The sequence below is a fragment of the Scyliorhinus canicula genome, chromosome 11, assembly GCF_902713615.1.
Source record: "Scyliorhinus canicula chromosome 11, sScyCan1.1, whole genome shotgun sequence".
NCBI classification, from domain to species: Eukaryota; Metazoa; Chordata; class Chondrichthyes; order Carcharhiniformes; family Scyliorhinidae; genus Scyliorhinus; species Scyliorhinus canicula.
In genome coordinates this window covers 31132169-31152103 of record NC_052156.1, presented here as the reverse complement: position 1 = coordinate 31152103, position 19935 = coordinate 31132169, and the positions used below count along the sequence as shown (strand labels likewise).

At 42.4% G+C, this 19935-nt stretch overlaps 1 protein-coding gene across 1 annotated transcript in view; it reads left to right on the top strand.

Moving 5' to 3' along the window:
• Nucleotides 1-19935, top strand: part of acad9 (acyl-CoA dehydrogenase family, member 9) — a 67015-nt gene that overhangs the window by 13930 nt on the left and 33150 nt on the right. The window contains exons 2-8 of the mRNA XM_038812708.1: nucleotides 595-688; nucleotides 4660-4761; nucleotides 4908-5014; nucleotides 6298-6398; nucleotides 13209-13287; nucleotides 14720-14894; nucleotides 16777-16850. Coding sequence (XP_038668636.1) covers nucleotides 595-688; nucleotides 4660-4761; nucleotides 4908-5014; nucleotides 6298-6398; nucleotides 13209-13287; nucleotides 14720-14894; nucleotides 16777-16850 — 732 coding nt within the window. The remainder of the gene's footprint in view (nucleotides 1-594; nucleotides 689-4659; nucleotides 4762-4907; nucleotides 5015-6297; nucleotides 6399-13208; nucleotides 13288-14719; nucleotides 14895-16776; nucleotides 16851-19935) is intronic.

Here is a 19935-nt window from a genome sequence, read left to right as displayed (position 1 = left end):
TTAGGATTCTTTTCCCATTCCCGCCTCCTCCCATTGTGGAGACCCCCTGAAAAATGCCCCGACTTAGTTGTCCTGCGGGAGCCCCTTTTTATTTACCGCCGCTCCGCTCACGAACCGAAAGTCAAATCCCAAAAATATGTTTATCAGAACAATAGCTTTTTCATCTTGCTCAGTGAAAATGTTGTTTTTATCTCCAATTAGTTTATGCATGTGTCAGGTTTTTGTGTCTGTGTTTTGTCATGGCCTGAGGTGATGAGTGCTGATTATGAGTGCTCATTTTAAACTGGGTATTAAAACTGGGTCTTCATATTTACATAAAAATAGCCCTTTTTACCTATTAGATCTATCAGGAAATAGTTGATTACTATCAATTGCGTATGTGGTTGCAGCTCATATCTGAGTCTAATACAACGAGATTGTGACCAAGGCAGCATTGCACTCAAGTGTCAGTCTGGATTATATACTCTTTGGAGTGAACCTTGTCTTCCGGGGAGAAAATGCCACCAATGAGGAGGGAGAAATAGCTGATCTAAATCTGTGTTATAAAAGGATTGTATGCTGTAAGCAATTTCAGTTTATGTTTATCTTTTGTAGCAAGAAGTTTTCCCCTACCCCGAGATCAGTAAAGAAGAGTTGGAGGAGATTAGTCAACTCGTTGCTCCTGTGGAAAGATTTTTCAATGAAGATGGTGTGTTTTTATTTGTCGAATGTGGGTTATGTAAATCTGCCGCGCTGTTCAGCGTTGTCATTTATCCTAATGATAAGTATCTTTCAAGCTTCAGGCTAGGTTCATTTTAAGGAGCTCACCATCTACCTTTTTTTAATATTTCTTTCATGGAATATGGGCATCATTGGCGAGGCCAGCATTTATTGCCTCTCCCCAAATCCTGCAATTGAGTGTCTTGCTAGGCCCTTTCAGAGGGCAGTTCAGAATCAACCACACTGCTGTGTGCACTGAGTCACATGTAGGTCAGACCTGGTACGGGTGGTAGATTTCCTTCCCGAAGAGACATCAGTGTAACCAGAAAGGCTTTTCCAATAATCAACAATGGTTTTATGATCACCATCACTGAGACTAGCTTTGCAATATCAGATTCAATCATTTGATTTAAATTCCACCAGCTGCTGTAGTGGAATTTGAACCCATGGCCCCAGAGTATTATCCTGGGTCTTTGAATGCCGAGTTCAGTTGCATTATGCACTCATCTCCGCTTTCTATTTCTGGTTGGTAAAAATGCCTGTCATACTTCAGGAATGAAGGGTTTTCGTGTCCTCCTCCAGTATTAAAATCATACCCTACAACATCAGACCATTTCCTTGTTCTAGGTGACTTTTAGGTCCATCGTGTAGAGGTAAAACTATTTAATGTGTGTAGTCATGGGGATCTACATTGCCAGATAGTGCTTAATGTACAGAAAGGAATCTCATTCAAATGCTGATGATATGAGCCTTGTAAAGACTAACTTTATTACTAGTTAAAACCGTATCTCTTAAAATCTAAGCAGTGCAAAAACCAATTGAAGATGAGGACTGCTGAAACATACTGATTAGCTGCAGTAAGGTCACATAATCTATTGCCCACAAGTCAGCAAAAATGGTAAAGCAAAGGAGAAACCAGTGTTATTTCTTACATAATTATAATTCGGGCTTTTTTGTTCTGCTGCCTTCTGAGTTGCTATTTAAAAAATATATATTATTTGAGAAATTTTCAATTTTGCAACATACAGAAAGGACAAACCGATTTAAACAATTTCTATAAAAAGCTACCCACAACCCCATCTTTCCCTTATTTAATCCAAAGTCCCCGCCCCCCCCAGCTATTTGCTGACGACAACCAAATCTTTAAAGAAGGTAATGAATGGCATCCACCTCGAGTAAAATCCCTTATCCCCCCCCCCATGGCATACTTAATTTTTCCAAGTACAAGAATTCCGCCAAGACCCCAGCTATGCCGCTGCCTTAGATGGCACCGATGCCCTCCACCCGAGCTATCAGAGATGCGAAGGCCAAAATATCAGCTTTCTTCCCCTCCAGCAGCCCCAGCAAGTCCGATGCTCCAAAGACCGACCCCATTGGGCATGTCTGTACTCTAATCCCCAAGATCTCTGATATTGTTTTGAAGAAGGAAGCCCAAAACCTGACCAACTTGGGGCAGGAGCAAAACATGTGAGTGGTTCGCTGGGCCCCTTGAACAAGGCTCGCATCTATCCTCTACTCCCAGAAACAGCGCGTTCATCCGCACCCTGGTCACGTTTGTTCAATATACCACATTAAACTGAATTAAACTCAGTCTCACACACAAGGAGGTAGAATGAACCTCGCTCCATAATCACGGTCAAAAATACTACGCAACTCTTCCTCCCATTTTCCCTTTACATCCTCCATCGGAACCCTCTCCCTCTCCATCAGTTGCCCATAAATATTTGATATCCTCCCTCCCCCTATCTCATTAAGGGACAGCCCCTGATCAATAAGAGAGGGCACTGGCAACTGAGGAAATGAAGAGAGTTCCTTCCTCACAAAGTTCAGTAGCTGCAGATATCTAAAAACGTTCCCTCCTGGGAGCTGGAACTTCCCCACCAAATCGTCCAGCCCAGCAAACATACCCTTCACGAATAAGTCCCCAAAACTCTCCACCCCCCTCCCTCTCCCAGACCTTACATTTTGACTCCATCTCAGCCAGTATAAATCTGTCGTTCCTCCAGCTTGGCAAAGTGCTGTGTCTGAATTGGTTCCATATTCTCAGAGAAGCCATTACCACTTGGCTTGTAGAATACATGGCTGGAGCAAACAGAAAAGGAGCAGTAACTAGTGCCCTCAAACTCGGACCTATACAGGAAGCCTCCTCCATCTGACTCCAAACCGACCCTAGATCCAAGACCCACCCCCACACTTTCTCGATGTCATAAAATTAGATAATGCTACCCCCCCCCCACCCCCCCATTGTTTATCCCATTGCAAGAATGCCCTCCCAACACCGGAGGGGGGAGGAATTACCCACCCACACAGAGGTCAAAATGAGCTTGTTAATCCTAATAAGTAGCGATTTGAGTAGAAAAATTGTGAGACACTGAAAGACAAAAAAGGGCCTTGGAAGAATATTCATTTTAATCATTTGAACCCGTCCCACCAGTGACATCGGAGGGCATCCCATTTCTTCAAGTCCATGTTCACCCCCACCCCATGATCCACCAACCTCACCACCTCTGCCACAAAGCAGGCAATCCAACCTTCGTGGTGCATGACAGTCTCCTCCTCCACTTTCCGAATCATCGGGCCTTATACCTCCAACCATTGTTTCACCCTGTCCAGAGCTGCACAAATGGCCTCAGTCACCTTTGTCAGATCACCCATGATCGCCTGCCTTCGCTTCCTGAACTCCTCCACCAGATGTTCCACCAGCCTCTCAGTTGTCCACTGAGAGGGCAACAATGACACACAGACGTCTGTAATTCCCCCCCCCCCCCCCCCCCCCCCCGCGACACAAGGGCCTTCTGAGTCAGCCGAGGACCCCGTACCAACTTACGATTCATATTATAGCCTGCAGACAACCCACATCGGAGGAGGAATCCAAACTCTCCAATTACAACACTTTTACACCTTTGAGCCACCTTGTATGTGTGCGATCGTTCACTTAATGGCCGCCACCGTAAGTCAATCCGAAATTGCAATATTGATGTGCAGGTCTGATTTGAGATATGGATGTGGACTTTCCACTTTGGGTGAAGTTACAAATTGCACCAGATATGAGAAGTGTTTTCCCTCTCAGGTTCCTGCTCAAACACACCCTCATATCACCAAATGTTAAATCTGCCAAGAACCAGTGTCTTAATTCGCAGTCTACAATTTAAAAAAAGCTTGTTTTAAAATATACACATTGATCTATTTATGAATAGTAACTTGATGTGATTAACACACCTAAAAAATGAGTATCACTAAAATAAGCACTTTTAATCTCTGTCTTTGTGTTGCCCGAGATTAACCTGGTTTTAAATTACTGAAAATTATTTTTCTTTTAAATACAGAACCATTTGCTGATTATATTCGGGTACAAGAGTCCATTTCTTAGTAAATTAGATACAAAATTGCAGTCAAAGGCTTGTAAAAACAATAATGTCGATTCGCCCAAAATGTTTCGAGCTTCCTTGAATCAGGGCCAGAAACAAATGCAATTAGCAAAAACCCTGAGTGGGGATTCATTTCACCAGTGGGGGCTCACTTTTAGCAGGATTTTTGTTTCTTTTAACTTGATTTGCACTGGGTTTAATTTGTGCTTACAATTCTATGACATTTTGTGCGGGTTTGTCAATTTCAGCCAATTGCCCCATTATGCCAGTGCGACAGGGTCAACCCAGAATGCTGCAGAACAAAGAAGCCCGAATACCAGATGTTACAATTCTATAGGAAATAACACTGGTTTCTCCTTTGTTTTGCTATTTCTGCTGACTTGTGGGCGATAGGACTACGTGACCTTACTGCTGACTGCAGCTAATCAGTATGTTGCAGCAGTCCTCCCCTTGAATTGGTTTTTGCACATGATCCGTCGTTTACCTTTTCATTTTGAGGTAAAATTGATCGATAAATAGTAGCGCATGCATGTTATGTATGTTAGCAGATATTCAGATGAATATTTTAAGTTAATGTCTTCTTTTTAATCAGTTGATTCAAAGAACATTGATTTGGAGGCAATAATTCCGGCAGAAACCATGAAAGGACTCAAAGAGCTGGGTCTCTTTGGACAGCAGATTCCTCTCGAGTATGGTGAGTTTGTAACCGCGTGTAACAAGTGTTTTACTTATGCAAAATAACGACATAATGCATAATAGTTATTCTGACTATCAGACCTATTTGAATTTTAGCATCACAATGCAGTGATTGTGTTATCTGTTGATGGATATTCTTTCCAGGTGGTCTCGGACTATCAAACACCATGTATGCACGAATTGGTGAGATCACTTCATTGGACGGGGCCATTGCTGTTACTCTGGCAGCTCACCAAGCTATTGGACTGAAGGTATTTGAGATATTTGTGATGGCACTGTCCATGTAGATTGCAAACTATTGATTTGAATTGAAGAAAAAGACTAGAACTTTTTGCCCCTTGTCCAAAAGGTTTGTTGGGGTTACGGGGATAGGGTGGAGGCGTGGGTTTAAGTTGGGTGCTGTTTCCCCGCCGCCCCCCCCCCCCCCCCCGTGAAAGAAGAAATTGTGCAATAAGGTGCTTGTGACATTGTTTAGACTTGCTGAGGCTGACTTGTGGCTGTTGAATTAAGGTGCAAAGTTCAAATTGACAGTAAATTAGGGTTCATTCAGTTCCTTCACACAGGGTTTCAGAAGCTCCTTTCAGACAGTATTTGAAACCCTAGTTTGCCGTTGCTTAATAAATATATTCCTGTGATACACCAATAATGTAGTTAGCAGAGAATCACCTGGTATGATATTCAGTATGCATTGTTGGCACCTTGCTTCATGCCCTTGGTTATGCAAGCAGGGGAAGGAAGTCTTGCATTTGGCTCAAGAATTTGATCTTTTTCCAATTTTTCCTGAGCTGACTGTTTCTCAACATAATCCAGCCTGCTTTCCCTCTGCGTCCCTTATCAGCCTTGCTTTTGCACAGGGCTGTAGTAAAAGGAGGAAAGGCATAGGTTCTGGGGCAGCAGCTGTATCGGGAAAATGGAAGCAGACAAGATTACAAATGCAACTAGTCCAAATAGAGGGGAAGAAATTAATCAATGTTTGGAGGAGTTTAGAGAAGAAAATAGATGCAAGTTTACTTAGGAGAAGCAGAAAACTGCAGTGGATTAGTTGTTTTTGAATTTTCCGACTCGAGGAGAGAGTACGCGTCAAGGTTCATCAGGCTGAATGGCTTTTCTCTGCAATGCAACTTTCTATGATTCTGGATAAATGTTGCATATTGAAAACTAATACCTATATATAGTACCTGAAATGGAACTAGGTGGAGGGATAAAAATGGCATGAGACTTGTCCAATAAACTGTTTTCTTTCGGAATGATCCTGGATGAAATTGGCAACTCCATGGAATGGACTGAAGAGCCCTAAAACTGGTTAATATTTGCCCTGTTTGCTTTTTTGTCTTTGTGCTCTTGTTCCATGATCCATTTTGTAAGTATATTTGTTGCCGTAAAATTAATGTTACTCTGTCTCAGAGACTGCAGCTGTGTGCCATCATACAGTTGTATAAGCAATCTGGACATTCTCTGAGTATATATGGTTACTGTTGAGTAATCAACACAAATGAATCAGAAACTGATCCTTGTTTATTTTGCATGCGATTAGGGAATCCTAATTGTTGGCACTGATGAGCAGAAAGCCAAGTATCTGCCTAAACTGGCAACAGGAGAGCACGTTGCGGCGTTTTGTCTCACAGAACCAGGCAGGTAAGATAGGAACCAACTGTATTCATTAATTATTAAATGAGTTAGAGTCATTCTCCCTAAGGAAAGGACAAACTTTTCATCTTTTATTTAAGACAACTAACCTGTAGTGTTATCCAAAATAAGTAACATTTTGAAGAAATTCTTAGAACTGTGAAAAATTAAAGTCAGTTAATTAACATCTCAACCCCAAAGATGTCTCGGTGCCTTGTTACAAATTATTTTTAAATATACAAATTTATTGACTTTGTAGCCTTTGGTCTTTAGCATTGTATTTAAAATGTGTACGTAACGATTGATCATACCTGCAGCAATATTTATTTGACTGAATAGTTACAACAGAATAAGGTACATGTTTTGCAGGTTTTTCATGAAGCACATCAATGGATTAAGTTGTTAGTGAGGGCGACATGTGGTGCAGTGGTTAGCACTGGGACTACGGTGCTGAGGACCCGGGTTCGAATCCCAGCCCTGGGTCACTGTCCGTGTGGAGTTTGCACATTCTCCCCATGTCTGCATGGGTTTCACCCCCACAACCCAAAGATATGCAGGGTAGGTGGATTGGCCACGCTAAATTGCCCCTTAATTGGCAAATGAAATAATTCGGTACTCTAAATTTATGTTTAAAAAAAAGATGTTGGTGGCATTATGGCATTCCCTAATCTCCACCCAATTGGCAACCTGTGTAGTATTTATTTCTGCTTATGGGGAAGCTGAGATGGTCTTTTTAATGGTCATAGTTTTGTTTCATGTTTCCAGAGTATTTCGTAAAACTAATTTACAAACTTTTTCAAATGCATGTTTTTCGTACTCTGATCCTAATTTGTGCAATGCAGTTCAAACCATCCAAAGAAGCATTGGTTTTTGGATTCCTATGCAGCGTCACAAACAAAAAGCTCAATTTTAGTTGGGGTGTGGAGGCAGGTCCTGAGGTAGGCATGCAGGCAGCTTGGTGGTCAGAGAGTGTCATACTGAGTTATTGGCATGTTCCGGCCTCTAGCTAAAGATCAGGGCCTGCACCACCTCTCACCCACGCCTGCAATTGCCATCCAGCCACAAGTCATCCTGCAGAGTGGCTCCCGTTCCCCAGTGATAGTCTGGCAGCTAGGGCCTCCTTGTTTTTTGTAAAGTTGAAAACATGCCAGAGGTCCAGCTTCCAATGTGGCTGCTGAACTTGTAGTGTCAGACGGCCTCCATAAGAGATGGCCCAGCATCCTCCATTGGAAAGTGAATGGACCGTCCGGCCACTAATTGGCCATTTTGGAAATTGCATTGGGCATCAGACCTGTAGTGCAGGTTCTGAACCCGGCTATGCTCCCAACGCAGGGGGCCCTCCCAGAAAATGAAAATTCAGTGAGCCCCTGAGAAGGTCCTGTGGACTCCTTAGATTTCGGTGAGAGGATGGGTGTTGGTCAAGGAACCCCAGTTTGAAAATCTATTCTATGAAGTCTGGGTACAGTAATCGGATTTGTCTCCTCTAATAGCCTGCAGCTGAGGTTAGTCCTTTTCTCCTTTAGTGTCTGTTTCAATATGGTCAGACCTGGGTACTTTTTTTTGTAATTGTTTAAAAGCAGTTGCTTGGTTTGATGTATTCATCGAGTCACCTCCATTTTTGCACAATCACAGTTGGACAAACCTACAGAAAGGCTACAAGGCAAAAAGACCGTGAAATAGCAGAGAATGTCCTAACTTCAAGCCATGTTAAATCTAAAGAATTGCTATTGCAGCAGTGTGATATCTGTTTTCTCAAAAGAATATATAAGGTGTTGTCACAATGTCAAACATGGCTGCCTCCACAATGGGTGAAATTCTCCTGCCAGAGTGGAATTGCACCTGATTTACGCTCATGCTTTGAGCCCCCTCCTCCCCCTCCCCAGCCATACTCCCCTAAAGAGCAACAAACGGCGCACTCATCCTCTAGCAACACTTTGTACAGGCATTTCTGCACCTCTTTCCATCAAAAACTTTGCCTTTCGGCGGGGAAAAGACCAAAAAATGCCACCTTGAGTGGGAGCCACCAAATCCAGTGGCTCCCACTGTAAACCAACCTATTTGAATTTTTTTGTCTTGACTGCTGTGCAAACTGCTCACAATTTCTTTCACTATCGATTCCTACACTGGGTTAAAATGGCATTAGATGTGCAATTTACGTTTGAAGACTGATGTCTCACTTTAAATCTGTTTGCTGCAATTGTCTCTTTAACTCTGAACATGTTGTTTACTCTTCGTTGAATTTTTCTGAACAATACCTTGGTCTCTGTTCACTTGACTCCTGTTATCTTAAACATGTTTTCTGTCCCAATTCCCTGGTTATCTGGACTGTACATTTTACTTTAGGAAGCCTTCCTCGTTGCAGCTCCTGTAAAGTTGAGAGATGTTCACTTCTTGAGATCCTGTCTCCAACTGCAATCAAACTAGCTAAACTAAAACGTAGAAGCTTCTCTCCCTTACAAGGCCCCAGTTGCTAAGCATTGGTGGCATAGCTCTTGACCTATTTATTCTTCACGCCTTAGCCTTCTTTAAGCACAATAGAAACACTATTGGAATTCAACCCAACCTCACACGGACAAACACCTAGACTGGCATGAATCTAGCTATAGGTTTACCCTTTCAGACACAGAAATATTAAATTAAACCCACTTAAAACTATACTTTATTTCTAATGTTTACCAATTCAAATAGAAGTCCCTTAAAACGACCTTTGTTTTTCTAACACATTCAACAGGCAACACCGTTGACAACGGCAGGACCAGAAGATGGCCGGTCCTCTCCACTTCCACGAAACACGCGGTGGGTTGCGTGGACAGTCCTGCCCAGTGTCTCATATGTCACAGGCAGGCTGCAATAGGCAGCACATAGGCTTTACACTGATTAGCTTCTGCCAGCTTCCACAGAACGTTGATCTCCTTCCAAAGAGCTGTTTCCGTGCATGGACACCAAACTTCTGCCTTTGTCTTTTAATTGACAAAACCAGAGGCAACATGAGGACAGAAATGTTCTGACAGTGCATCAATATGGTCTAAAATGCAATGGCTGAAAGAAAGGGTGATGGAAGCACATTCATTAATAACTTTACAAAGCGAATTGGATAAATACTTTGAAGGGAGAAGGTTTAGAAGGATGTGGGGGAAGGAGCAGGAGAGTGGGATTGATGGACGTTTCTTTCAGAAGCTGGCACACAACAGCTTCTTCTGTGGTACGTTCCCAGCTCTGAACTGTACTTATTTAGCCACGTGATTCATGTGCACTACCAGTGACGATCATCTAGCTATAAAACACTCTTTTTACCAACATTTGGGTCAACTAGCCCCCCCCCCCCCCTCCCCCCCACCCCTTCTATTCATCATTTTGTTATTCCAGCTGATACCAAAAAATCTGCTTCAACAGAACTTTCTGAAATCATCAGCGCATGTGGCATCAGACTCCAGCTTGCAGCAACACAATGAAGTAGCAATGGGATAATAGATTCGATTCTTCTTTTCACATTTTATGATGCATTTTTCCTCTAAAGTGGTTGATGTCAGAAACATTTCTGTAGAGCTGCACACACATCCTTTCAGAGCTTCCTTTATTGGCTATTTATCAGGAGGGCAGTTTCATCCCCTAATCATACTCCATATTGCAAGTTATTTTCTCTCTCAATTGCTCCTACCTATCATTACTCTTTCTGCTAATGATCACTATGTTCAGTCAGCATTTAAAAATAGTGATGTAATGATGCAGTTTCATCGTGCCTCAGCTTCTACTTAATCCAATGGCTGTTCTCAGTATGTCAGGGGCTGTTTACTGTTGGATCCTCACAGCAAAGACGATTCTGTTGTCAGCTGGTTGCTAAAAGTGCACTTGCCGCATTTACTGAAAAACAATCAGATGGACCCTCTGACCCAAAATATTGATCCTACCCCAAAATCTCAGCTGGGTTGGATAAGGTTCGAGAATAGAGACTTGGCATAGGACTGTCCGGGTCTGTTGGCTTATTGACACATTGTGAAATTCCACAAATTGTTTTGTTTCATGGAAGCCTTGAATTTTGCATTTGAAATGCACGCTGCATTTGTTTCAGATTAACATTTAGTGTGTCTGTTGAATATTGAAACGGCGACGTTGAGAGAGATGGTGTGAAGGTGTCATGTTTATTGTACATCTTGATTTCAATTTGTTTCATTCATTGGAAGCAGCAGTCACTGAAAGGTTGACGATGGGCCATGTCTTTTCTTGCTGAAGTTCAGTGATCTTTGCAACAGTTTGAGTGGCTTGCAGGGCCATTTCAAAGGGTGTTCAAAAATGTACCGTCTTGGTACACAACTGGAGTCTTAACACAGGCTGCAGATTTCCTTCCCTCAAGGACATATGGAAATCTGACACCATCAGGGGCTAAATCACTGGCTTTGAAAGCAGGCCAGTAGCACGGTTCGATTCCCGTAACAGCCTCCCCGAACAGGCGCCGGAATGTGGCGATTAGGGGCTTTTCACAGTAACTTCATTTGAAGCCTACTCGTGACAATAAGCGATTTTCATTTCATTTTCATTTCATTTCATGATCAAACTCGGTATTTTTTCCCAGCTTCTTTAAAACAAAATTCCCAATTCTCAACGAACATGTATGTAAACTTGCCGACTGATATTAGTTAGACCAAGCCTCTGGATCGTTGGTACGGTAACATATCCACTGCAATGCCATACCTGTTCACAGCATTAAATAATTCTCTCATCTTTACTTTATCGGGGGGGGGGGGGGGGGTGGCACAATGACGCAGTGGTTAGCACTGCTGCCTCATGCCGCCAAATACCCGAGTTCGATCCTGGCCCCAGGTCACTGTCCGTGTGAAGTTTGCACATTCTCCCCGTGTCTGCGTCGGTCTCGCCCCCACAACCCAAAGATGTGCAGCGTAGGTGAGTTGGCAATACTAAATTGGCTGTTAATTGGGAAAAAAAAAAGAATTGGGTACTCTTTTTAAAAAAAAAAAAAAAAAATTTTTTATCTTTTCTTTATTGGATCATCTTTTGTTGCAGTTCTTTAGCAGAATATTTAGTTCCATTTGTGACGGTTTAGTAGGAGCTCCACTGCAGGATTTAAGCACGGAACCAAGGTTGGCATTGCAATGCAGTACTAAAGTAATGCTACATTGGTGGTGCAGTAATCTTTCAGCCAACAACATTCATTGCCACTATGTAAAGAAGAGCAGAAGTTCTCCAGGAGTTCTGGCTGACATACAGTGGTCCACCGACATCTTCAAAGCTGATTTATAAACTGATCACTTGTCTCATTTTCTGTTATGGGATCTTGCTGAATGTACATTAGCTGCTACATTTTCCTACATGTCAACATTAATTGACTATGAAAGTCTTTGGGACATTCCAATTTCATGAAAGGCTATCTATGAAATAGTTTTGTTCACCCTCTAAATGGACTTTATGTTTTTAAACCTTTGTAACCTTTTTGTTTATTTGAAATTATTTATTTTGTTTCATGATATTTTATTTCATTAAATACTCGATTGATATGTAATCTGGATTTATTTTATCTTTGTAAAACTTTGCAATAAGCAATAAGTTTAAACAATTTTAGCTTGAGACACAATGTTTGTCAATATGGTTTTTATCCACCAAATGGAGAAATCAGGAGCATATGTTGGGACATCATGTGTACATCTTAGTCAGAATAGTATACTCCACGCAAATATAGTTGTTTGGTAGTACAGAATTTTAGTATTGCTGAAAAAAAAACCTGTCAAAGCTTTTAATCCTGCACTCATCTGGCCATTCGCAAGAATTTCAGCTTGATGATGAAATAGGGCGCTTCAAAACCATTCGGTGAGGTAATTGCTACCCTGATCAGATCATTGCTCCCTGTATGTCGTGGGCCTAATGCTGCCACCTTTTGACCTGAAAAGTCCCCAGTCTACCTCCGATTACCCTGGTAGGGTAAGGTAATTCAAAAATGTGAACCACAGGTGAAGCTTGTCATTTCACGCTACTACTATACAGGAGCAACACAAGTGGTGTTCACCACTAACTAGATGCTGCCATCAAGCCAAACGGACATTCTGCCTATCACACAAATCATTTCGGTGCTGGTGTGATGCTAGGTATGTAGGCCATATGTCCCAAAGACTGGTGGATTATATCAACCAGCATGTCCCTTCATCTGTTTGCAGCAGGAGAGGTACTGACTATACCCAGCCAGCCCATGCTTGCAAAAAGCAAAACAGTGTCCAACATTAGATGTCATTCTGTGATTGGGCAACAGTTGCTAAACAATCCTGAGTGCGCTGAGAATTGAGCAGACAACCAATCTAAGATTATCAGTTGGACTTGTAGTATGACACATTTCATGCCAGTAGATAATGCATGGAGCCCTGTTCTTTTCAGACAGAAAGAACATGTACACACGTTGCACCTGTTTCAGCTGAACAAACTAGGCGACAGCCATTCTCTGGTTCATTTCCCACCAAGCCGAGTCAACCTGCCTGTTTGTATTTAAATAAAGCTTGACAGTTAACGGTCAATCATCAGTTAACCCGTGCATTCCCCATGGCAACGCAGCTACCAGTCAGAGTCCACTTGCCAACCAATCAGCACTTTCTTCTCATGAAGTATAAATTCTTGTTCTGTTTACACCTGGTATTCTTGTGAATATCCTGATTAGTTCAAGATGAAAAACTTCAACACGTGTCTATTTTAGCGATACTCATACATGTATTGTTCCAGTTAGAAAAGGCATACACTCGCTGATTTAAACTTCCTTTGCATAAAAAATGTTGATACCTAATTCTTAACACCCATCACAAATGTTCATTAATGTGTTTTCAGTGGGAGCGATGCAGCATCAATTCAGACCAGGGCAACTCTCAGCGATGACGGACAGCACTACTTACTCAGTGGTTCAAAAGTGAATACAACGCATAAAGAATTTTGACAATCCTGAACATTTTTGTTTTATCTCACAATTGTTTGTTGGATTCAAGAATTAAAACTATAGTGTTCTTCACTATTATGATTCTTTAGTAATCTGTAGGACTGAAGTACAGAACTATGTCCTACATTCTTGTATTTAAGATTAATATACAAAGTCCACTCCTATTGCTGCATAATCTTTTGTACCATAATAGCTAATCCATTATATTTTGTATATTTATACAAACGTTGCACAATGTGGAATTGCTGCTCTTTCATTCTATCTCCATGACTTTCATTGCACTGATTTTCACTAAGAATAAATGGTAAAAGCTCCCTAATGGTCAAAAGCAAATTACTGCGGATGCTGGAATCTGAAATGAAAGAGAAAATACTGGAAAATCTCAGCAGGTCTGGCAGCTTCTGCAGGGAGAGAAAAGAGCTAGCGTTTCACGCCGATGACTCTTTGTCAAAGCTGCTTTTCTCTCCCTACAGATGCTGCCAGACCTGTTGAGATTTTCCAGCATTTTCTCTTTCGTCCCTAATGGTCAAGTAGTTCTCAGCAATGAGTAGCTGAGCCAAACAAATGGAAACCCCTGGTTTGATCCCTGATCTGTGCAGGCTTAACTAATCTCACCGGGCCTCTACAACTGATGGATGTGGAAACAAAAACCAGCTATATGTCTTGTTGCTGGTGGCTGTCCAATGACTTCTGAGGGGTTGATCTATAAAGTTGATGTTTTCAGCATTAATTGTTATTTGAACTTGTACTATAAATTTCAGAACGTGTACAGAACCGAGAGAGTGATGAGCACCACCGGTCCAACTGAGATACCTTAAAAAAAAAATGTACATTGCTTCCAATTATTACTTGTGTTTTGTTGGTAGAAAATGTGAAACTTCTATTTGCTTACGCGTTTGAGATAGAGCTCCTAATCTGAATACTTGCCTAAAAAAAATATAACATTTTTTGTTAATGTCTGCGATAGAGGCATAAATTGTTAGATGTCCAAGAAGCAATCAGAGAACTGGGGAACGAACCGGAACCTTAGAATGTCCTGGAAATGAAGGTGTAGGTTTGGAGGAAAAAAATGTGAAGAAAATATGCTGGTTTGGTTCAAATTGAATATCTTCTGTCTTAGTCTGAGCGATGCCATGGGAGATAATATCTGAATTCAGCATATAAAAGGAAAATTAAAAGAATGCCTGATCCCAAGAGCCTGAAATTTTCTATTGCTGCACCGGAGTTCGGTTAAGATTATGTTCAGCTTAGATTATGTTATCGATTTCTGCGGAAATCCTGACCCCAAAATAGGAGAGCTACTTAATGAACTAAGCTAACAGTGCAACATCTGGTGGTAAGGATGGGGGAAAAGCAGCAGCCGTTATTCTTGTCCCTGACAGCTGTCCAATGGCTTGTGCTGCAGGTCTGGATATCAAATGGTGGAATTGCAGACATTTTTACAGTATTTGCACGAACGGAAGTGGTTGACAAAGATGGTACAACCAAGGACAAGATCACGGCTTTTGTGGTGGAGAGAGAATTTGGTGGCATAACCAGTGGGAAACCAGAAGACAAACTAGGAATCCGTGGATCCAATAGTAAGATGCTCATAATGCTGACATCAAAACATTTGATTTTCTAACTGTTGTATAAAGAATTTTCAAGTTTGAGTTTTGACTTATTATTTATTGAGTTTCTATTAATATGCTGCTATCTTTGGTTAAATTGGTAATACCCGTTAGAATAATTTTCCCATTTATTGTTGAAGATTTGTTTCAGCTGTTAAATTGTAACAATGATTATCAGCTGTTAATCTTCAGAAAGGAAATTCTTTGAACAAGAATTTTGTTGCAAAACGAATCGTATATTTTCACCGGTATGAATTGAAAACTTTTAGGATTAGTACAGAATGCTAACAATGATTGGTGAATCATTGTTGCCCCAGACGCTCAGAGAAATTCGAAGTGTATAGCTGGAAGCATGTTTAACACATGATAGATTGAAATCTATTAATTATGACTAACATGATAGAGAAATGTAGCATTTAAAAATGTGTGCTTTGGCAAAGATTATACATTTAGTAAAAGATTTTCTCACATTTCCCATTTTTAACCCTTGATATATCAGATTATTTTCACTACCATTTTTATGCAGAAATACATTTCTAAGAAATCTGAATTAAAATACGCTTTGTCTCATCTGCTGTACTTTTAACTGAAGAAGAATTTGCTTTCGATATCTCTGCATTTTAACCACCTGCGAAAAATGGTCAGTACCTATATTGGACCATAATTTGCTTTAGCAGGGCATCTTACAACATCTGTTAATGAAACTGGTCCTGCATGTGTCAGGTTTTTAAAGTTTTTCCTGCGGTGAGCTGCTGAAAGGATAAGCTAATGGAGTGCAACAAGGAAGCAATATATTTGGGGCCTTAGTGAATAGTGCAGTACTGAGAAGCAAAGACTGGACAATCCAGTGTCAGATCAGGCGCAGAAATGGAAATAAAGAAAAGGAAATAAAGAGGAGAACAAGAAAGGAAAAGTTGAAAAAAAATTAAATGTTTTAAATCTCTCCAAAAATTAATGTCAAATGGAATGACACTTTACACTTGTAAAGCTGTATCATAATTGTTTGAGGTGTGGATTTGAAAGGTGTTTGAAGAAGCTTTCATGCACTGCTGCAGTGCATGTTGTCGATGGTACAAACTGCTGCCACTGTGCATCAGTGGTGGAGGTAGTGAATAGTCATTGTGGCCAATGGGATGCCAATCAAGCAGGCCGTTGTGTCCTGGATAGAGTTCAGGGGTTCTTGTGTTGGAGCCACACTCATCCAGGCAAGTGGAGAGTATTCCATCACACTCCTGACTAGTGCCTTGTCAGTGATGGGCAGGCGTTGGGGAGTAAGAAGTTGAGTTACCCAAATTTCCCAGCTGCTCATGTCGCCACAGCATTTATTTGGCTGACTCTGTTCAGTTTCTGGTAATGGTAAGCCCCCAGGATGCTGATTGTGGGGATTCAGCGATGGCAATCCCTTTGAATGACATGGCAAAATGGTTAGATTCTCTCTTGTTGGAAATGGCCATTGTGTGGCACTTGCGCATGGCAAATTTTAGCTGCCACTTATCAACCCAAGCCCGGGTGTTGTTCGAGTCTTGCATCATATGGACACAGGCTGCTTCTGTATCTGAGGAGCTGTGGATGGTGCTGAATGTTGAGCAGTCATCCTGAGAATCCCCACTCCTGACCTTAAAATGGAATGAAGATCATTGATAAAACCGCTGAAGATGGTTGGGCCTGGGAGAGTATTCATTAATTTGTGATTTAGAGGGTGGAAAATGGGTAAAAGCCCTTCGCACTGCAAAGTCTTTGATAATTTCAGTAAACTATTTTGATGAAACCTTTATAAAACCTTTAGTTTGCTGTTTATTGTATTAAGATTTATATTCTATACTCAGCAAAATGCTGGTCTTGTCTTTTTCAGCATGTGAAGTTCACTTTGAAAACACCAAAGTCCCAGTAGCAAACGTCCTGGGGGAAGTAGGAGGTGGATTTAAGGTAAATAATAATGGTTCACTTTACGTTCATTTTAAATATTAACTCCCCATCTCCTTGCAATACTCCCATTTAAACGCCCCATGAAAAAGTTCCCCTAGCGTACATCACTCAGTAAAGGCCAACATCAGTAACCTTCACACAATTCTTTTTCGCAGCAACAAATCAATGACCCAAAAACCCCAGAAATGAAAACCCTTGTCTATTGCATTAGCACTTGCCCTGTGGGTGTTGCTTATCCTATGCAGAGCTATCCCAGTAGCTGCTGCACGGCTGGTGGAAGGCTCATAACTTCACTGATGAAGACTGCAGATGGCCCTTGAGGACCCAACTTTGGATTGCACCACCATGGCATAGGTGGCAGCAGTCTAGGCTGGCAGGGTGAGAGGTACCAACAAGCCATGGATTCGGCCTGATAGAGGACAACTGGATTGTGCTCTATGAAGTCAATGCAACTCAAAGGGCGGTACCTCAGCATCTGTTAGAGCACAGATTGATGGACTTCTGTGAGACCCTGCATGTCCTTTCGAGCACTCTGATCCCCATCCACAATGGCAGCTGCTTCTGCAGAAATATACTAAATAGCCGTAGCTAGGGATCTTGTGACCTGTGCTTCTGCTGCTGCAGTGCTACATCAGGAGGGCTTTGCCTCTGCTGCAGTAGAAGTAGTGACAGCAGCCAGCCAATGCTTCATCTTGGATTGGTCAGGCAGAACTACCGTAAAGGTGCCCATCAATTTCCCAGTGGAAAATTAGGGCTTCAAGCTTTGATGTTGCTGTGTGCTATAGTGAAGCCGCACCTTCATGCTCCTAGCCAGCGATGAAGGTTATCTGGCAGGCCTGTCAAAGCACCTTGGTGTATAAGTTCAACCCAAAAAGGTCCTCATCTGAGTCCTCTACAGCAGAAATAGTGTCTGACCTTTCGCTGTAGGGCATTTGCACATGAAATGATCTCTCCCCCTGTCCAAGCCTGGTGGCATTTCACATGCTGATTCTGAATCTAAAGCATGCAGCTGTGCTGCTATCTGAGCTTAGACTGAGAGGTTAGGTCAAGTTCCAAGTGGGCTTCCTCTTCTTGCTCCTTGACTCGTTTTTGTTGGATGGACTGAGCAGCTGGCAATCAAAACACAAAAGCATAAGGAGCAGAGGAATAAGGGAAGGAGCGTGGGGAGGAAATCAGGAGGTTCATGGTTGCTCCATCTGCAGTTCAGTTTCTCAGCATATATTAGGACAAGGGATAGGGGTTAGTGGGTATGGTGTCTAAGGCAGCAATGTAGCATTATCCAAGGTGGCCACTGCTGCACCAGCTTTATTCAAAGGACCATTTCCTCCTCTGTACTGAGGGGCTGTAAATAAGCTGGTCCGGCATCAGACTTTTGGCTTTCCCTCCACTGTGTGCCACCATCACCTGCAAGGAGTGAGGGGAGAGGGCAGAATGTCAATGACTGAGTCAGTATGTTTGGATGATGCCTGCTGTAGGTGAATAACGAGGGGCATGTAGAGACAAAGGTATGTTGTACGTGATTGGTGTCCTTCAAAGGTATGTGTGGGTGAGGTGTAGTGTCTAGATGTTAGGGAGGAGTCCTGAGTGTCATGGTGTAGCGGTGGGCTGGTGCATTGAGGGATGAGAGGTGGGTATGAGGCAGCGTAGTACAGTGGTTAGCACTGTTGCTTCACAGCTCCAGGGTCCCAGGTTCGATTCCTGGCTTGGGTCACTTTGCGGAGTCTGCACGTTCTCCCCTTGTCTGCGTGGGTTTCCTCCGGGTGCTCCGGTTTCCTCTCACAAGTCCCGAAAGACATGCTTGTCAGGTGAATTGGACATTCTGAATTCTTCCTCAGTATACCCGAACAGGTGCCGGAGTGTGGCAACAAGGGGATTTTCACAATAACTTCATTGCAACGTTAATGTAAGCCTACTTGTGACACTAATAATATTATTAATGAGTTTGTGAGATGTGCCAATTCACCCATCTTGACCACTCTAGTGAGGTCATTAAACTTCTTTCTCCCTGGCAGATCCATGCTGCTACATTCTGGGTACTGACTGTCGTTACTATATCCTTCCACTCAATTCAGGATTGCTCTGGTGTATTTCTTGCTTTCTTGCTGGAAACATGGCCTCTGTTCAGGCTTTGCACTCCCAGCAGCCATGGCCTCCCTTCAGGCTTTGCACTCCCAGCAGCCATGGCCTCCCTTCAGGCTTTGCACTCCCAGCAGACATGGCCTCCCTTCAGGCTTTGCACTCCCAGCAGCCATGGCCTCCCTTCAGGCTTTGCACTCCCAGCAGACATGGCCTCCCTTCAGGCTTTGCACTCCCAGCAGCCATGGCCTCCCTTCAGGCTTTGCACTCCCAGCAGACATGGCCTCCCTTCAGGCTTTGCACTTCCAGCAGACATGGCCTTCCTTCAGGCTTTGCACTCCCAGCAGACATGGCCTCCCTTCAGGCTTTGCACTTCCAGCAGAATGTGTCGTTGAATTTAGAAGTTGCCTCCTTGCTGTGACATGGCTTTGCCGTGAATGGCCAAAAGAATTATACAAATGCCTGCAAATGGCCGATAACAGTTATGCAACTGCCTGCAATGCATTGATACAGCATTCTTCTAATGGGGACTGTGTCTTTAAATAGGGGAGGCTGGCTCGAACACACTTTCTACTGAATGCTACATGGCCACAGAATTATGCAGAAGACACTTGCACAGAAATGCGCACCAGGGCTTTGCCATTCCATGTCACAATCACGGAAATGCAGTGAGGGGGCCAGTTTTGGTCTAAGTCAACATACTTGCAAAAATGGTGTGGGCGTACTGCAACTGCGACTCCATGTCTGAAGATTAGGGTAATTGAATTTTGTGCCCACAGCGTATTATAAACCAGTTTTAAAAATAAATCTTCCAGCTTAAATTGACATTAAACTGTTTGAATTTTGTTCTCATTGGTAATGTCATATCAGTCTCCTTGACAGAATATGTGGTGTTTTGTGTGATTACAGTCAGCTTCGCTTAGGTCAGACTTGGATATTGGGAATTGTTGGTTATACTGAGCACATTTGCATCGCAAACCAAATAATAGAGTTCAATAGGGAATCAACT